The following is an 18,172-nucleotide window of genomic DNA, read 5'->3' as shown; positions in this document are numbered from 1 at the left end:
CAGAATGGGTGGGAGGCACAGGGACGTGTCACAGGATTTGGGGACGTGGAGTGGGGCATAGCACAGGACATGGGGACATGGGCAGGATGGAGAAGGGCACAGGGATGTGGGTACAGGGAGATGACGCAGGACAAGGAGACATCGGCTGTGTGGGCAGGACATTGGGGATGCACTGCATAGTGACATGGGGCCTGGGCAGGATGGGGACATGGCTGTGGGGACACGGGTGTGACTGGGGAGGTCATGGGTTGTACAGGGGGTACCAGCTGGTGTTGGGGCCACTGAAGCACCCAGAGGTGACGTGACTGGAGAGGGGGTCTGGAGTGACATAGTGGGTCCTGGTGTGGGGTTCAGGGTGTCATGTCTTGTGGGGACAGACTGAACAGGGTGACACAAAAGGGTGACACAAAAGGTCCTGGGTGGTAGTGAGGGACATTGAGAGTGGGCATGGCACTAGGGCAGGAGGGGTCATGGTGGCTGGGGCATCACTGGGGTCACTGTCAGGTGACCCCACACAAGGAAGTTGGGTTGGGGTGAAGGGGTGTCCCAGGTCACTGAGAGGTCACTGCAGGTAACACGAGGGTGTCACCAGGTGGCGCTGAGGTACGATGACAGGTGACATGACGCAGGGGCTTTAGGGTGGCACAGTGGGTCCAGTATCATGGTGGGGGAAGCTGAGGAGGGGGTGACACTGCAGGGTGGTCCAGGTTGTCCTGGGGTGTCCTGTGTTGTGGCAGGGGACACTAAGGTAGAGATGGCAGTGGGGCAGTGGATTTTAGGGTGACATGGTGGGTCCTGTGTGGTGGTGAGATCACACTGATGGTGACACTGTGTAGGGAATTCTCATGGTGTCTCTGGGGAATGGTGAGGGAAACTGAGGCATGGAGTGGATTGTGTTGGGGGGTCCAGGGTGGCTCAGGGGTCTTAGTGAAGACATTGATGAGTGACCCTGCAGGGCCTGCGTGTTGGGGACCCTGTGGTGACTGCGGATGCCCTGAGCCTGGCACAGGCGGCGCAGGTGAATGTGGAGGGGGGCTGTGCCCTGCCCGATCCCTGCGACTCGGGGCCCTGCCCCCCCCACAGCTACTGCAGTGACGACTGGGACAGTTTCTCATGCCGCTGCCACCCCGGTGAGCAGGGATCCCCCAGACCCCTGAAACCCCTTCAACACACCCCAGACTTCCCCCAATAGCCCTGGAACTAACACCCATGTAACAACCCCCTCTGCCACCCCAGTGAATGGGGACACCCTGAGACCTCTGAGACCCCCCCAGCAGCCTCCCAACACTCCCTGACACTCTCCTGACACAGACTGACACCACCAGGATGCTGACACCCCTGTGACACTCCTCATTTCTACACCTTTGAATGGAGACACCCTGACATCCCCTGATACCCCGTGGGACACTGACACCACTGAGACACCCCTGTGACACCCCATACTGCTACCCTCGTGACCAGAGACCTCCTGGAACCTCCGACAAATCCCAACACCCCCTGAGACACTGTCACCCCTCTGACACCCCCACTGCCACCCGCATGAGTGGAAACCCCCCCAGCACCTCCTGACAACCCTGAGACACTGCCATCCCCAGCACTGCCACCCTGTGACATGCCCCAACAACACCACCCTTTCTGGGCACCACCCCTCCACCCCTGTCCCCAAGGCACTGCCACCCTCCCTTCTCACTGCCACTCCTTATCACTGTCACCCCTGGGCACTGCCCCTCACCTCCATCCCTGTCCCCTGTCAGTGTCCCCCGTTGTTGTCTCCAATCCTGTCCTGTGCCCAGGGTACTTTGGTGACAGCTGTGTCAGTGCTTGTGCCCTGGACCCCTGCGAGCCTCCAGGCACCTGTACTCGCCATCCAGGCACGGCCCCCGGCTATGCTTGTCACTGTCCCCCAGGCACCTTTGGGGCCCTCTGCCAGCACCGGTTGGTGACACTGTGGGGCACACACGTGTTCTGGGGGGGGCATGGAGCACCTGGGGGAGTGGGGCCACAGTGAGGGCCATCGGGGGCAGGGTGTGGGGTGAGAGGAGGGTGGGCATATGGGGCAGGGTGGGTGTGCAAAGGGCATAGTGCATGTGCAAGAGCTGTGGGAGGTGTGCAAAAGGCAGGGGGAGCATGGAAAGTGCAATGGCTGTGCAAGAGCTGTGGTGAGTATGCAGGGGTCACTGTGGATGAAAAGTGGTACTGTGGGTGTAGAAGTGGCACAGTAGGGGTGCAAGGAGCACTGTGGGGGTACAGGTGGCACTGTGAGGGTACAAGTGGCCATGTGGGTATGCAAGGGACAGTGAGGGTGTACAAGGAGCCATGTGAGTTTACAAGTGGCATTGTGGGAGTACTCTGGCATGGTGCTTGAGTGCCAGCTCCATTGTCCCCAGGGAGGCGCAGCCATGCCCACGGGGGTGGTGGGGACACCCCACGTGCGGCCCCTGCAGCTGTGACGTCGCCCATGGCTTTGACCCAGACTGCAACAAGACCACGGGCGAGTGTCGCTGCAAGGTGGGACCTGCCAGCCCTTGTCACCTCCCCCGCCAATCCCTGCCATCCTCCTGTCACCTCTCTGTTTCTCCCTGCCACCCCACTGTCACCCTGTCACCTCCCTGTCATGCCCTCTCATGCCCCCGACAACCTCCTTGTCAGCCCCCTGTCACCCCATCCCCGTGCCTGCAGTGACCCTGTGTCTCCCCAGGACAACCACTACCGCCCACCAGGAGGGGACACGTGCCACCCCTGTGAGTGTTACCCCACTGGGTCACTGTCGCGCCGCTGTGATGCCAACACTGGACAGTGCCCCTGCAAAGCTGGTGTCATCGGCCGTCACTGTGACCGCTGTGACAATCCCTTTGCTGAGGTGACAGCCAGCGGCTGTGAAGGTAAGGGACTGTCAACTTGTGTCACCCTGTGTCACCCTGAGTGCCCACTGTCACCCTGCTGTAACCCTCCATTACTCTCTGTGACCTTGTGCCACCTTGTGTCATCCTGTGTCACTCTGAGTGCTAGTGACCAGGTATTACTGTCACTCTGCTGTCACCCTACTGACCCCATTGTCATCTTGTGTCACCCCACTGTCACTGTGTCACACTGGTGTCACCCTGCTGTCATCCTGTGTCACCCTACACCACCCTATGCCATCCTGATGTTCACCTGCTCTGCCACAGCTGTCATCCTGGGTGCCAGAGAGTGCCATTGTCACCCTGTATCGCCCTGTGTCACCCTACTCTGCCCTGTTACAACCCTGTGTCACCCTGTGTTACTCCAAGTGCCAGTGACTGGATGCTACTGTCACCCTGCTGTCACCCTGTGCTACCCTGCATCACCGCCTGGTTGCTTTGTGTCACCTGCTGTCACCCTGGCTGCTGGCAAATGAGTTCCACCAACACCCTGGTTGTTGGTGCAATCCCATTGACACCTTGTGTCACCCCACTGTCACCCTGTGTCACACTGCTGTCACTTTGCTATCACCCTGTGCCACTATGTCACCCTACTTTTACCCTTTGTTATCCTTTTGTCATTCTGCTCTGCCACTGCTGTCACCATGCTGTTAGCCTGTGTCACACTGTGTTACCCTGGGTTCCAGTGACCAGGTGCCACTGCTGCCCTACTGTCACCCTGTGTCCCCCATTTTGATGCCCTGTTGTGTCTTGCAGTGAACTATGACAGCTGTCCCCGGGCCATCGAGGCCAACATCTGGTGGCCCCGCACTCGGTTTGGGCTGCCAGCTGCAGCCCCGTGCCCCAAGGGCTCTGTCGGTACGTGGGAACGTGGGGACAGGACAGGGGTGGCACTGGGCACACTGCCAGAATGCGGCTGGGGGTGACACAGTGGTGACATCACTGGGATGGGGCTTAGAGGGGTGGCATTGCTTGGGTGGTACAGGGAGGTGACACTGTGATTGCACTGCTGAGACATGGTGGGGAGAGAGGACACCATGGTGTCACTTCAGGGTGGTGATATGGTGGTGGCACTGCTATGGGATGTTGACACCAGTGGGACAAGGCTGGGGTGTATCTTGGTGGTAGCACCAGTTGGATGGAGCTAGGGTGGGGTGGCGCCATGGGGCATCACTGGGACAGGGCAGGGGGGTGATGCTGTAGTGGTGTTATTGGGTTGGTACCGGGAGGTGACACTGGGGTGGCACTGCTAGGATGGGTTAGGGGTGGTGACACCTTGGTGGTGACTACCAAGATGGAGTAGGGGTGACCTAAGTGTGGACTTGCTGAGATGAGGCTGTGATGTCACTGCAAAGAGTGTGACACTGGTGGCATCAGGACTGGTGACTGTCATGGTGGTGTCACTGGGGGGTGGCACAGGAGTGTGACACTGTGGTGGCACAGCTGAAACAGGGCCTGGCACCACTGGGACAAGGCTGGGGGCACCGCTCTGGCATCACTGCAGGGTGGAGCAGGAGTGTGACACTGGCAGCACTGCTAGCGTGCTGTGAGGTGAGGCTGCCCCATTGTCCCCATGGTGCACTCAGTGTCCCCATCCCACAGGCACAGCACTGCGCCACTGTGATGAGCACAAGGGCTGGTTGCCCCCCAACCTCTTCAACTGCAGCACGCTGGCCTTTGCTGCCCTTCGCCCCTGGGTGAGCTGGGGAACACCAGCAGCAGCCATGCGACAGTGCCACTGGGGCTTCCCTCATTCTGTATGTGTCCCCCCAAGGCGGAGCAGTTGGTGGGCAATGAGTCCCGGTGGGATGCAGGGCAGTCCCGGCGTGTGGCGCTGGCACTGCGCGAAGCAACGCGTGAGGCCCGCGGGTACTTCGGCAGTGATGTGCACCTGGCATACCGCCTGGCAGGGGCCCTGCTGCGCCACGAGAGCCGCCAGCGCGGCTTCCGCCTCGCTGCCACCCAGGATGTGCACTTCACTGAGGTGGGCCTGAGATCACAGAGATGGGGACATGCCTGGAGGGAGAATGGGCAAAGCGGAAAAGAGGTTGGGATGATGAGCGCTCTCATGGTGGGGGATGTGGGTGCATAAGCCCAGACACCAGGGTGATGGGCAGCCTGTTGGGGAGGGATATTGGGGCAGGAGAGCAGATACCCGGGTGACAGGCATTGCGGAGGGAGGTTGAGGGAGAAGGAAGAGAGGTAGGAGTTACGGGGACCCCTTTGGGGAGGGCCGTATTTGGGCAGAGGGTCAAACACTGGGGTGATGGGCATCTGCAGGGGGAGGGGGGAGGTGTTGGTGCAGGAATCTGGGTGCCAGGGTGAATGGCACCCATTTGGGAAGGGTACTGATGAGGGATCCCATGCACCAGGGTGATGGGCACCCACCTAGAGAGGAATGCTGGTGTAGGAGGTTTGATACCAGGGTGGTGGGCAGCCCTGAGCAGCGGGTGTTGGTGTGGCTCAGGGTGCAGCCTCAACTTTGTGGGGGTTCAGCACCCCCATTCCCCACTGCCAGTGCCAGGGTGCCCCAGCCATAGAGTCCTGCAGGGGAGGTTAGGGACCCCCTGCCCAGACCCTAAAGTGCCAGCTCCCAGTGCCACTACCTCTGCCTTGCCCCCAGAACCTGCTGCGGGTCGGCAGTGCGCTGCTGGACATGGGGAACAAGCGTCACTGGGAGCTGATCCAGCAGACAGAGGGTGGCACAGCCCAGCTGCTGCAGCACTTTGAGGAGTATGCACGAGCTCTGGCACGGAATATGCCCCAGACTTACCTCAGCCCCTTCACCATTGTCACCCCTAACATCGGTCAGTGGGGACGTGTGTGGCCAGAGGGCTGTGGTGGGCGGCATCTGCCTGGAAACATAGGCTTGCTGGGAACATGTGTCTGCCTGGGGACACACGTGCTCTTGGTGTGGTGCTGGGCACATGGGTATGGATATGCCTGGGGGATGTATGTGCTGGGGACAATGGACATGTGTGTGCTTAGGGAATGTGTGTGTGTTGGGGACATGGATGTGTGTCTGGGAACACAAACATGTATATACCTGGAGTATGTGTGCACAAGGACATGTGAGCTGGGAGCATGCATGCATGTCTGATGGGTACCTGGGAACATGCTGGGGACATGACATTTGTGTGGCTGGGGAATGTGTCCTGGGGAACATGGGTATGCTAGAGGCATGTGTGTGTCCCTGGGGACATGGGCTGTGGTCTGTGTGCCCTGGGGTCAGTGGGTGATGAGTATAGAGTGTGCTGTGTTCTGTGTGTTCAAGGGTAGGTGGGTGCTGGGGTCAGTGGGTGCTGGGGTCCATGTGCCCAGGGACATGGGAGGGTTGGTGGCTGCTAGTGTCTTTGGGTGTATGGATTCATTGCTCCAGGGCCGTTGGATGCCAGGGTCAGTGGGTGCTGGGCTCACTGGGTTCTGGAGTCTGTGTGCCACAGGATTAGTGGGTGGTGGGATCTATGGTCCTGGGCTCTGTGTGCCCCAGGATCCATGGCTCTGGGGTTCATGGGTGCCAGGGTTGGTGAGTGCTGGGGTCAGTGTGCCCCAGGGTCAGTGGGTGCTGGCATTGGTTTGTGCTGGGCTTGGTGTGCCCTGGGATTAGTGAATGCAGAGGATAGTGTATCCTGGTGTCAGTGGGTGCCAAGGTCCATGTTCCCCAGGCTTGGTGGGTATCAGGATTGGTGGGTGCTGGTATTGGTGTGTACTGGGTCTGGTGCGCCCTGGGATCAGTGGATCAGTGAATGCTGGGGTCGGTGTGCGCTGGGGTTGGTGGGTGCTGGGTCTCTGTGCCTCAGGGTTGGTGGGGCCATGCTGGGCCGTGGGTGACGTGGTGCCACAGTGGTGTCAGTGGTGCGGCTGGACAAGAGCAGCTTTGCGGGTGCCCGCCTGCCACGGTATGAGGCGCTGCGGGGGGAGAAACTCCCAGATCTGGAGACGACCGTCATCCTGCCTGACAACATCTTCTGGCCCCTCAAGGACAGGCGTGAGTCTGGGGCATAGGGGGAACAGGGGGCAGGGTTGGGGACCCATTTGCATCCATGGGGCTGGCAGAGCTTGGGGGACTCCCCATTTGGCCATGGAGACATGGCACAGCTGGGGACCCTGGCTGGGTGCTGGCAGGGATGGGGGAACCCCAGATACCCATGGGCTGACAGGGCTGGGAATCCCAGTGCCACCATGGGGAGTCCAGTGTGGCCACAGGGCTGGGAGATTTGGGACCCCAGGATGGTACTGGCATGGCTGGGGACCCTGGTAAGGATGCAAAGACCAGGGACCCCAGGATGGCATCAGAGATCCTGGTGTGGCCATGGCGGGGGGCAGGGTTAGGGACACAAATGTGACCATGGGGACCTCATTGTGGTCATAGAGCTGACAGGGTTGGGGACCCTGGTGTGGACATGGGGACCCCTGGAGCTGGAAGTGTTGGGGGAACCTTGTTGTGGTCATGGCACTGGCAGAGCTGGGGACTCCAGGGTGGCCATAGGGACCCCAATGAGGTCTCAGAGCATTATGCTGCCCCCTGTCCATGGCCCCCCAGGCTCCTCAACCGGGCATGGGCAGGCACCACAGGCCACAGGTGGGCAGGAGGAGGAGGAAGAAGATGAAGCAGGCGAAGAGGAGAAAGTGGAAGAGGAGGAGGCAGGGATGACGGTGGTGACCCGGCACAAGCGCCACCCATCCCTGGGTGAGGGCCAGGCCATCGTCAGTGTCATCATCTACCGTACCTTGGCCGGTCTCCTGCCCCAGCACTTCGACGCCGACAAGCGCAGCCTCCGGTGCCACTGGGGATGGGGGCCTGGAGGGCTGGGGGTGGCACATGGGGTGTGAGGGCAAAACCAAGCATCTAGGGGGCAAGGGAGATGGGGCCAGGGGTGTCTGGAGGGTTCCCAGGGGAGGAATGGTAAAGGGGACACATGGGGTACCCAAGGCTGGGAGGCACAGAGAGTGCCTGAGGATGGGGGACAGAGGGTTGGGGAGGGGGCTCAAGGGATGCCCAAGGATGGTGCACATGGGGTGCCCAAAAAAGAGGGCACAGGGGAGAAAGGAGTGCCCAAAAAAGAGGGCACAGGGGAGAAAGGAGTGCCCAAAAAAGAGGACAGGGTAGAAAGAGGTGCCCTCACAGTGTCTGTGTGGTGCCAGGACACTCTGTGGCACCAAGGTGGGTTTTGGGGCACCCTGAGTGGGCTCCCTGACACCGGTGTCCCCCAGGGTGCCCAAGCGCCCCGTCATCAACACACCGGTGGTGAGCATCAGCGTGCACACGGGGGGTACAGATGGCGTGGGGGGCATGGGGACCCCCCGGGTGCTGGCCAAGCCCATCACCCTCCAGTTCCGGCTGTTGGAGACCCAGGAGCGCTCCAAGCCCATCTGCGTCTTCTGGAACCACTCTCTGTGGTGAGAGCAGGACAGGGGACACCACAGGGGTGACAGGAGCGCCCTGGGGGCACTGGGACATCCCAGCAGAGAGGGACATGGGATTGGGGATGGGAACACCTTGGGGAAGATGGGTACACTCCAGAGGGACAAGGGATCTCCCCAGGGAGACAGGAGATCTGGGTGTAGCAACATCCTGGGGAACAGAGGATATCACAAGGAACACCCTGGAGGGATGGGAATATCTTGGGGAGTCAGGGACAACATGGGAGGACACAGACATGCTGAGGTAACAGGGGACATAGCACACACCAGGGCAACAGGAAACACTGTGGGGGGAGAGGGGCCATGGAAATAGGGACACCCCAGGGAGATGAGGACACCTCAGAGGGGACAGCAGATGTGGAATGGGGACACCCTAAGGAGATGGGGACACTCTGCAGGTACAGGGAGCATGGAGAAGGGGACATCCCATGGAGACAGGGGACATAATAACAGGGATAAGGACACCTTGAGGCAACAGGGGATGTGGGAATAGGGGACAGGGCAGGATGGATGCCCTAATAACCCTGTGGGTCATGGGTGAGTAACATGGGAGCAGGATGTGAGGGGGCAGTTCTAACCCTGGTGGGTGAGTGTCCCCAGGTGGCAGCAGTTGTCTCTGCTGGGTGGATGGATATCCCAGTGGGTGGGTGTATGTTGTCTGTGGATGTACCTGGTGGGTGTGAGTCCCTGTGGGAGGCTGACACCAGCGGGTGTCCCCAGTGCATGTGTCCCTGGTGGATTTAAAGGGGTGGAGCTCCACAGTGTGGGTGGGGTTTTGAGGGGCATGGTTGAAGTGCTGTGAATGCTGGTGGGTGTCCAAGTGTGTGATGCCTTGGATGGATGTCCTGGGTTGGGTGCATGTCCCTGGGTGGGAGTGGATGTTCCCGGTGGGTGTCCCTCGTGGGTGTCCCCAGTGGGTGAGTGGGTGTCCCTGGTGGGTGTTGCAGTGTGCGTGTATGTGTTTGTCCCGGTGGGTGTCCTGGCAGGTTTCGCGGCTCATGTCACTTTCTGGTGCTGTGCAGGGCGGGCAGTGTAGGTGGCTGGTCCGCACGAGGCTGCGAAGTCGCCTTCCGCAACCAGAGCCACGTCAGCTGCCAGTGCCACCATCTGACCAGCTTTGCCGTCCTCATGGACATCTCCCGCCGAGAGGTGGGGACATAGGGGGACACGGAGGGGTGCATGGGGCCACAGGGCGACAGATGTGACACGTGGGATGTGAGGGGACACAGTGACCCTGGGGAAATGGAATGACTCAGGGTGAGGGCCCTGATGGGGACATGGGGCTGGATGGAGACACATGCAGAAATAGGCACAGGGTGTCAGGTCGTGCCAGGCACAGGGGCAGGGCTTTATGGACAAGGGCGGGGATTTTGATAAAAGGGGAGGGACAGGGATAGGAGGGGCAGGGTCAGGGTGGAGGTGAGAGTGCTCATGGAGGTGGAACTGAGGGAAGTGTGGGGTTTAAATGGGATGGCGCTAAATCCAAGGGGTATGGCTAAATCCAGTGGGTGGGGCTCCCTTGAGGCAGAACTAAGTGGGATGGGCGGGGCTATGTCAGTTCTGGCAGAGCTCCCCCAGGTGCTGGTCCAGTCGGCCTGAGTGGGATTCCAGTGGGTGCAGCTGAGCAGGGTGGGCCGGTTGGTCTCCAAGGGGCAGAGCTGATGTGGGTGGGGTTACAAGAGGTGTCGTTTAGTGATGCAGGCATGTTTTCAGGGGCTGTGGCTGAATAATGTGGGCAGGGTTTCCTGGGGCGGGGTTGAAAACTGTGGGTGGGACATAAGGAGGTGCAGTCAGTGTTGTGGGTGCGGCTTCAGGGGGCAGGGTCCAGTGCAGGTGGGGTTGAAAGGGGCAGAGCTGAGAGATGTGGGTGGGGCTTTGAGGGCTGGGGCTTAGTGGTATGGGAGAGGTTTAAAAGGGTGGAGCTACAAGATGTGGGTGGGGTTTTGAGGGGCATGGTTGAAGTGCTGTGATAGGGATTTCAAAGGGTGGGGTTACCAGGGGCGGGGCTGAATAATGTGGGCAGGGCTTCCTATTGGGCTATGCATTGTGGGCAGGACTTCCCAGGCCCAGGGACTGATTGTTTTGTATGACGGGGATGTCTGGGGGTGCGTGCCACTGAGCACATGCCTGACATATGCCGATCCTGGTGCTGCAGAACGGGGAGGTGCTGCCGCTGGCAGCACTCACCTACGGCTCACTGGGCGTGGGGCTGGCGGGGCTGGCGCTGGTGGTCCTGGCCCTGGGGACCCTGAGGCGGCTGCACTCCAACCGCCACAGCATCCGCCGGCATGGCACAGCTGCACTGTTCCTTGCACAGCTTGTCTTCCTGCTTGGCATCAACCAGGCCGATGTCCCGGTGTGTGGGAAAAGGGGGCTGGGAAAGGAGGGAAGGAGTGGGGATCACTGGGAAGGGGTGGTTGGGTCAGGGGATCTGTTGCCTTTGAATTGTTTGGGTTGGTGGGGCTGAAATGGGTGGGGCTAAGGAGTGGGCATGGCCATGGTGGGCTGGGCCTAAGGGGTGGCAGCTAAAAGACATGAGGACTATAATGGGTGGGGCCTGTCAAAGGGGTAGTGATCTGAAGGGGTGGAGTCTGTATAAAGGGGTGGGGCTTGCAAAGCAGAGGGTCTGATAAATGAGGTGAGGCTCCCTAAGGGATACATCTTATCTCAAAGGGGTTGGCTGTCAAGGGGGTGGGGCCCATCAAAGGGGTGGGGCACTCAAGGGGTGAGGCCCATAAAAGGAATGGGACCTTTTAGAGGAGTGTGACCTCAACAGGGGAGTGATGTCTCAAAGGGGGAGCTCGGGAGGTTGTGCATATGGTTGGATGGGTGAGGCTGTGGGCACGGCCAGGGTACAGGCTGTGGGCTGGCACTGATGGGGCGGGTGCAGCTGGCGTGCACGGTGGTGGCCATCCTGCTGCAGTTCCTGTACCTGAGTGCGGTAGGCTGGGCGCTGCTGGAGGCCCTGCACCTGTACCGGTGCCGTAGTGAACCCCGTCATGTCGACCGTGGTCCCATGCGCTTCTACCATGTACTGGGCTGGGGACTGCCTGCCTTCATCACCGGTGAGCCCTGCTGTGAAACCCTGCTCTCATTCTCACCCCGTGCCCTGGACCACCAGCTGCCCACCTCCACCTGGGTCAACAATTTTTGGTGGCTACACACCTTCTAGGCTATGGCCTGCTGCCTGAATCTCACTCCCGCAATCAATTTGATGCATGGTGGGGTCCTATTTCCATGTGTAACCCTACATCCAGAATATAGGCCCACCCCCAAATCCATCTTTACCATCATAGCCACACCCCTGGATATAACCCTGCGTCCAGCAGAATAGTCATGCCCAATCCAAAACAGCCCCACTCCAAGAGTTTAGCTCCACCCTTAACCACCATAGCCCCACCCTGATACATAGGCAGAGTCATAGCTATGCCCTTGTGTCTTGGTTTGGAAAGACGGGAGTCTGCTAAGGAAGGCAGCAGCCTCCCCTGAAATGGAGAATGTAAACCCTCCCCACCCCTCCGAATTGCTATAAATTTTAAATTAAGGGGCTCTCAGGCAAAAAATATGGGAGCAGGAAATAACAGTTCTTTAATAGGGAAAAGAAAAAAAAAAAAAAGGATAAAATAAAAAATGCAGTCCACTAGAACAACAATGACCAAGTGAGAACCCAACCTGACACCCTACAGGTCAGGGTTGGTGGCAGTCCAATTGGAAATGTGGCTGCAGTCCTCCTGAAGTATCAGGTGTGGTTCTGTTGGAGCAAGGGGAATCTGTAGAGAAGGATATTCTGCCTCTGAAGATCCAGTGGAAGGAGAGGCAGCTGCTGTTTCTCTGGGGAATCCCGTGGAGAAAGCCATGCTGGTGTCTCAAAAATTTCTGGATTATATCTGGGTAGCAATGCTTGGCTCCTCCCTCTGGGCAGAGCATCTCACAATGGGATGTTATAGTTCTTATCAGTCATGCAGTGACATTCAATAGTCTGTTATCAGCAGATGTCCCCTCCCCAGGGAGGTGTGATTGTGGTCACTCAAAGAGATAAAGCAAACTGCCCACTTGACAAAGGTAATCTGCCATACAGATGGTAATGGAAAACAACTTGCATTGCAATCTTCAACACCTTGTCTATCAGACCCAGTCCCCAAGATTTTACAGGCCCCTGGGTCCATAATCCTACCCTCATTCATCATAGCTCTGCCTCCAAACTTTCAGACACACCCCTGGGGTCATAGCCCCCTCCCAAAGAGTATAACCCTGGCGAACATTTTATCCTCACCGCAAGAGTTTAGCCCCACCCTCATCCATCATATCTCCACCCCAAGAGCATCTTTCCCAATGTCTTCAATATGCTCCCAGGGCCATAGCCTTTCTCCATCAATCGTAGTCAGATACTCCCCCGGGATCTTAGCCCTGCCCTCATCAGCATAACCCCACCTCCAGAGACTAGATCTGTATTAACCTCTTAGACAAGCCCCCTGTGCCATATCCCTGCTCTCACCAACACTGCCACATGTCCAAGAGCTTAGGCAAATCTCATTTGCATAGCGTTGTTTCTACCCAGCATAGCCACACCCCCAAGAGCAGCACCTTCTCGCCAGTCCTGTGCTGCCCATGAGCCATTCCCTGCCATTCCACGAGCCCCATCCTGCCATAGCTTCACAATGTTTAGCCCCGCTCCTCCCACCTTAGCCCCGTCTACTTTTATAGCCCCATCCACTGAATTGGCCCCACTCCTGATCTCTCCTTTGCAGGGCTGGCGGTGGGGTTGGACCCTGAGGGCTACGGGAACCCCGACTTCTGCTGGCTGGCCCTGCACGACAGCCTGGTGTGGAGCCTGGCTGGGCCTTGCGCTGCCGCCCTTGCTGTGTGTACAGGGCTGGGGGCTGGGGAGGGCATGGGACCCCTTATCACCCTCCTCACTCCCTGCACCCCCAGGTCGGCATCTTCTTCTTGGTGCTGGCAGCCAGGGCCACCTGTGCCACCCCCCAAGGCTTCCAGAAAAAGGGCTCAGCGTGAGTCACCCAGGCGGGGTCACCTGCAGGGGGCAGGGGACACAGCGGGGATGGGGTTACCTAAGAGGGGCATGAGAGGTTGGGGCACCCATAGAGGTTGCGGTGCACTGGGGGCTGGGGGGCACACATAGGGAGCTGGCCTTTTGGGGAACCTGGAGAGGGCAGGGAGGCACAGGATGGACTGCGGCATCCATGGGGGGCAGGAGGGTACTGGGGACTGGGCTGCCTATGGGGCAGGGGTAGGAGGGGACAGTGGCGTCTGGGGTATCTATGGGCGCAGAGCAGCCGTGGGGAGGCAAAGGGGCATGGGGGGCAGGGGGGTACGGGGGGCTAGAGCCAATGGGGGCATGGGGGCACGGGAGGTTGGGGCGACTGTGGAGGGCAGGGGGGCACAGGAAGGACTAGGACACCCATGGTGGGTTGGGGGATAGAGAGGTCTGGGGCATCTGTTGAGGGCAGGGGGGCACAGGAGGTTGGGGCACCTGTGGAGGTCAGGGGGGCATCAAGGGCAGAGGCCCCCATGGGGGACTGAGGGGGTCAGGGGAGATTGGGGCATCTAGGGGGGCAGGGGGTTACAGAGCACCCATGGGGAGGCAGAAGGGCATTGGGGCAAGGGGCACAGGGGGCTGGGGTTAGGCTGGGCCCACAGGGAACAGGGGAGCTCAGGGGGCTGGAGCACCCATGGATGGCAGAGTGGGTCAGGGGGAAGTTGGGGCATCTGGAGGGGGAGGGGGCCATGAGGGGCTGGGGCAACCCCAGGGATCAGAAGTACAGAGGGCTATGACATGTCATTGTGGTAACACTGGGTGCCATTGGGGTGCTCAGGTCTGGGGTGCGCACAGCTGCAGTCCTGCTGGCCATGCCTAGCCTGGCCTGGCTTCTGGCCCTGCTCTCAGTCAACAGTGACACGTTGCTCTGTCACTACCTGTTCGCCGCCTCCAACTGCCTCCAGGTCAGTGGGAACCACCTGAGACTCCACTCGTGGAACCTCCAGAGCCACCGCCCCTGGGACCCCCAAAGACTCCAGAACCCCAAAGCCTCTGCCCCAATGACCATGACCCCTGGGACTCCCAGAGATCCCAGAGCCCCCTGAAACTCACACCCTTGGCACCTCCAGAGTCCCACACCTATTTGTAGGGCACCCAGTGGGCACAGAGAGGTCCTTTGCCATATCCAGGGCACTAATGGGAGGTATCCAGTGTGTACGGGAGCACCTCAACCACTCCGTGGTGCCCATGGAGGGCACCCAGTGCATATGGGGGTCCCTCATCCAATTTGAGATATCAGTGGTGGGCATGCTCATTCTCTTTGAGGTGCCAATGGGATGCACCCAGTCTGGATGGTGACCCCTTGACTGGTCCAGAGTGCTGCTGGTATCCTCCCAGGCTGTACACACCCTTCCTTGTCCCCCCGCCCCCTTTCTGCCCAGGGCCCCCTCATCTTCCTGTCCTGTGTGGTGCTGAGCAAGGAGGTGCGAAGGAGCCTTCGTCTGAGCTGTGCCCGCTGCCACCACCCACCGCTGGCCACCAAGGCCACCCTCACTCCCGTGAGTGCTGGGCCACATGGGGGGTGCCAGGAACAGAAGGGCAACCTGTGCCATGGCCATGACATCCTTGTGCCCTTGGCAGGCCTATGGTAGGGACAGCACATACGTGGCAGGGAGACTGTACCCCCCTCCAGGTGGTGGGTCCTCGGGGTCCCTGCACAGCACTGCACGCTCGGGCAAGAGCCACCACAGCTACATCCCCTTTGTGCGGCGGTACTGGGCACAGCTGGGACCGGGGCATGGGTTTTTGTGGGGTCCTGAGCTGGTGTGGCACTGGGATGACAAGATGGAATGGTGATGGGATGGTGGGGTAGCGGGGTGCTGGGGTGGTTGAGTGGTGGGTTGTTGGGGTGGCAATATGGCATTGCATGGCATTGGAGTATTGGGATGGTGGGTGGTGGGGTGACATAGTTGTGGGGGTGTTGGGATTGGTGGATGGTGGGGTGGCGTGCTTGTGGGGGTATTGGGATGGCTGGGTGGTGGGGCAGTGGCATGGGTGCCCAGCACTACAGTGGCAGGGTGTCATGCACATGGAGTGGTGAGGTGGCAGGGTGGTCACAGAGTGGGGGCTTGAGAGGGTGTTGGGGTGAAGAGGTGGCAGGAGTAGGTGTCAGGGTGATGGGTGTCAGTAGATATTGGGGTGTTGGCAGTGTCAGTGGATGGATATTGTGTCAGTGGGTTGGTGTCAGTCAGTGGGTGACAGTGGATGGTAGGTGTTTGTGAGTGGGGATCAGGTATTGATGGGTATTGTGTCTCCACAGGGAGGACTCAGGTCTGGCAGGCAGCCCGGGGCCAGTTCCGCTGCCCGAGCCTGGGGGGCTCTTCCTTGACGCCCAGGACCAGCCCGAGGGTATGGCCTCACCCATGGGGCAAGTGCCCCTAGCCTCAGCCCAGGGGGCAGGAGGTGTCTCTGGGCACCTCCTGACCTGTGACCCCCCCCAGAGCACGACACAGAGTCGGACAGTGACCTGTCCCTGGATGACCCGAGTGGATCCTATGGCTCCACACATTCCTCCGACAGCGAGGATGAGGCCCCACGTGGCTGGGACCCCCTGCCCGGGGCTCTGACAAGTCCCCCCGGCCCTGGTAACACCCCCAGGGGGCACCCCATGGAGATGGGGGACCTTCAGCCTGGCTGGGTGCTGATGGGGGGCACCCAATGGGTTGGGGGAGGTCCCTCGCCTTATCCAGGACAGTGATGGGGAGCACCTGGTGGGGGTAGGGGTCCCTTGTCCAGTCTGGAGTGGTGATAGGGCCATTGAATAGATTTGGGGGGGTGGGAGGAGGTCTCTCATCTTGCCTGATGCAGGAGGCACACAGTGGACAAAGGATCCCTGGTCCAGCCTGGAGTTCTGATAAACACATAGTGGGTATAGTGGGTAGGAGGGAGAGGGTCCCTTGTCCGGTCTGGTGTGGTGATGGGAGACATCTAAAAGGTTTGAGGGTTCCTCATGCAGTCAGAGGTGCTGACTGGGGCTCCCAGGGGGGAAAGATGGCCCCTTGTCCAGTCTGAGGTGTGGATGGGACTGATGCAATGGGTTTGGGTGCATTTCTCACACTGACTATGTGGTGATGGGGGCACCCAGTGAGGATGGGAGGGGTCCCTGGTCCTGCCTGTCCCAGCTTCCTTCCTTCCCCACAGGTGACCCCCTAGTGCCCCCGGGATGCCCATACTGGCCAGGGGAGTTTGTGACAACAGCGAGCGAGAGTGAGGGCCCAGGAGGTAGCGAGGGGCTGCGAGTGCAGCCAGCAGGGGGGCAGGGACACCCCTGCGGTGACTCCCCGCGGCCCAACGGCGAGGCACTCTCCAGGGACCCCCTGCTGCTGCCCCTGCCTCACCCCCACAAAGGTATGGGCTGCCATGGCATGGGTGGGCACTCCAAATCTGGCCTCCCCACCCATGAGTGATACTGCTCCTGCAGGGATACTGAAGAAGAAGTGCCTGCCCCCCATCAGTGAGCGGGGCAGTGCCCAGCGCCCTGGGCCACCCCCACCGCCTCCTGCTTGCACGGCTGCCTCCTCAGGCAGTGATGTGGCCCCCCCCCCCCGTCCCCCGGCCTCGGCAGAGCCTCCAGGAGCAGCTCAGCGGCCTCACCCCCATTGCCATGAGCATCCGCACAGGCACTGCAGACGAGGACTCCTCTGGCTCTGAGTGAGTGCCCACCACATCTGAGGGGTGCTCACTGGGAGTTATTTGGGTGCCAGGATTCCCTCTGGGCACCTGTTGGGTTTGAGGGTGCCCTTGGGGTGCCTATCAGATGCAAGGATAGCTGGGTACCAGGGTGCCAAGGTTCCTGTTGCACTCTCATTTGGTGCCAGGGTTTCTCTCAGGTGCCATCCATTGGGCACACATTGGATCCAACACTGCTTGTTGGCTGCTCATCAGGTGCCACAGTACTGACTGGACACCCATTGGGTACAACATTACCTGTCGGATATCCATCAGGTTCCAGGGTTCCCTTTGGGTGTCCAATGGGTGTCAGGGTGCCCAACAGTTGCCCTTTGGATGCCCATCAGGTGCCAGGGTTCCTTCTTGGGTGCTCATCAGGTCCCAGCAGTCCCTTTGGATCCAATGAATATTGGGTGCCAGATCCAATGAATATTGGGTGCCAGGTTGCGCGTTGGTGCCCATCACATGTAGGGTGTTTGCTGGGTGTCTGTAGGGTGCCAGGGTAACCAACGGGTCATTGAGTGCCAGGATTCCTCTTGGGTGCCCATGGGGTGCAAAGGTGGTGTTGGTTTTCCACTAGATTCCTACTGGGTGCCCATTGAGGGTTGGGGAACCCACAGAATACCCATTGGATACCCATTGAATACTCACTGGGTGTTCATCAGGTCTAAGTGCACCCGTTGGATGCCAGTTGACTGTTCATGGGTCCCTATCGGATGCCCATTGTGCATCCATTGACCATTATGTATCCATTTGGTGTCCACTGACTGCCCATTGGGTGCCTAATGACTTCTGTGTGCACACTGGGTGCCCCTTGGGTCTAACAACACCTGTTGGGTGTGCGTTAATTATTTGTGAGTGTCCACTGACCACTGGGTGCCCCTTCGGTCTAACAGTGCCCATTGGGTGTTGGAGTGCATGTTGGGTGCCCACTGACTGTCCAAAGGTGCCCGTTGACCACTGGGTGCTCACTAGGTGTCAGGGTGCCCATTGGAGTGTTCACTGGGGGCTGGGGTGCCCACTGGGTACCCCTGACCACCCACAAATGCCTAGGGCGGAGATGGCACAGCAGAACTAACCCTACTCTTTTCTCCCCCTCTACCCCCCAGATTTCTGTTTTTTA

The 18,172-nt window shown here is 59.7% G+C and overlaps 1 protein-coding gene across 1 annotated transcript in view; it reads left to right on the top strand.

Moving 5' to 3' along the window:
* Nucleotides 1-18,172, top strand: part of CELSR2 (cadherin EGF LAG seven-pass G-type receptor 2) — a 32,265-nt gene that overhangs the window by 13,263 nt on the left and 830 nt on the right. Inside the window, 24 exon segments of the mRNA XM_071450365.1 lie at nucleotides 956-1,130; nucleotides 1,794-1,935; nucleotides 2,388-2,508; nucleotides 2,699-2,882; nucleotides 3,657-3,758; nucleotides 4,503-4,597; nucleotides 4,675-4,884; nucleotides 5,524-5,707; nucleotides 6,745-6,888; nucleotides 7,444-7,681; nucleotides 8,115-8,300; nucleotides 9,347-9,473; nucleotides 10,480-10,680; nucleotides 11,215-11,389; nucleotides 13,073-13,185; nucleotides 13,257-13,333; nucleotides 14,159-14,285; nucleotides 14,763-14,879; nucleotides 14,962-15,092; nucleotides 15,641-15,729; nucleotides 15,822-15,965; nucleotides 16,522-16,728; nucleotides 16,802-16,919; nucleotides 16,921-17,031. Coding sequence (XP_071306466.1) covers nucleotides 956-1,130; nucleotides 1,794-1,935; nucleotides 2,388-2,508; nucleotides 2,699-2,882; nucleotides 3,657-3,758; nucleotides 4,503-4,597; nucleotides 4,675-4,884; nucleotides 5,524-5,707; nucleotides 6,745-6,888; nucleotides 7,444-7,681; nucleotides 8,115-8,300; nucleotides 9,347-9,473; nucleotides 10,480-10,680; nucleotides 11,215-11,389; nucleotides 13,073-13,185; nucleotides 13,257-13,333; nucleotides 14,159-14,285; nucleotides 14,763-14,879; nucleotides 14,962-15,092; nucleotides 15,641-15,729; nucleotides 15,822-15,965; nucleotides 16,522-16,728; nucleotides 16,802-16,919; nucleotides 16,921-17,031 — 3,518 coding nt within the window.

Source organism: Agelaius tricolor, unplaced genomic scaffold, assembly GCF_023055355.1.
Source record: "Agelaius tricolor isolate 1412-34295 unplaced genomic scaffold, bAgeTri1.0.p SCAF_30, whole genome shotgun sequence".
NCBI classification, from domain to species: Eukaryota; Metazoa; Chordata; class Aves; order Passeriformes; family Icteridae; genus Agelaius; species Agelaius tricolor.
Note: the sequence above shows the minus strand (reverse complement) of the source record. Positions and strands in the feature narration are given on the sequence as shown.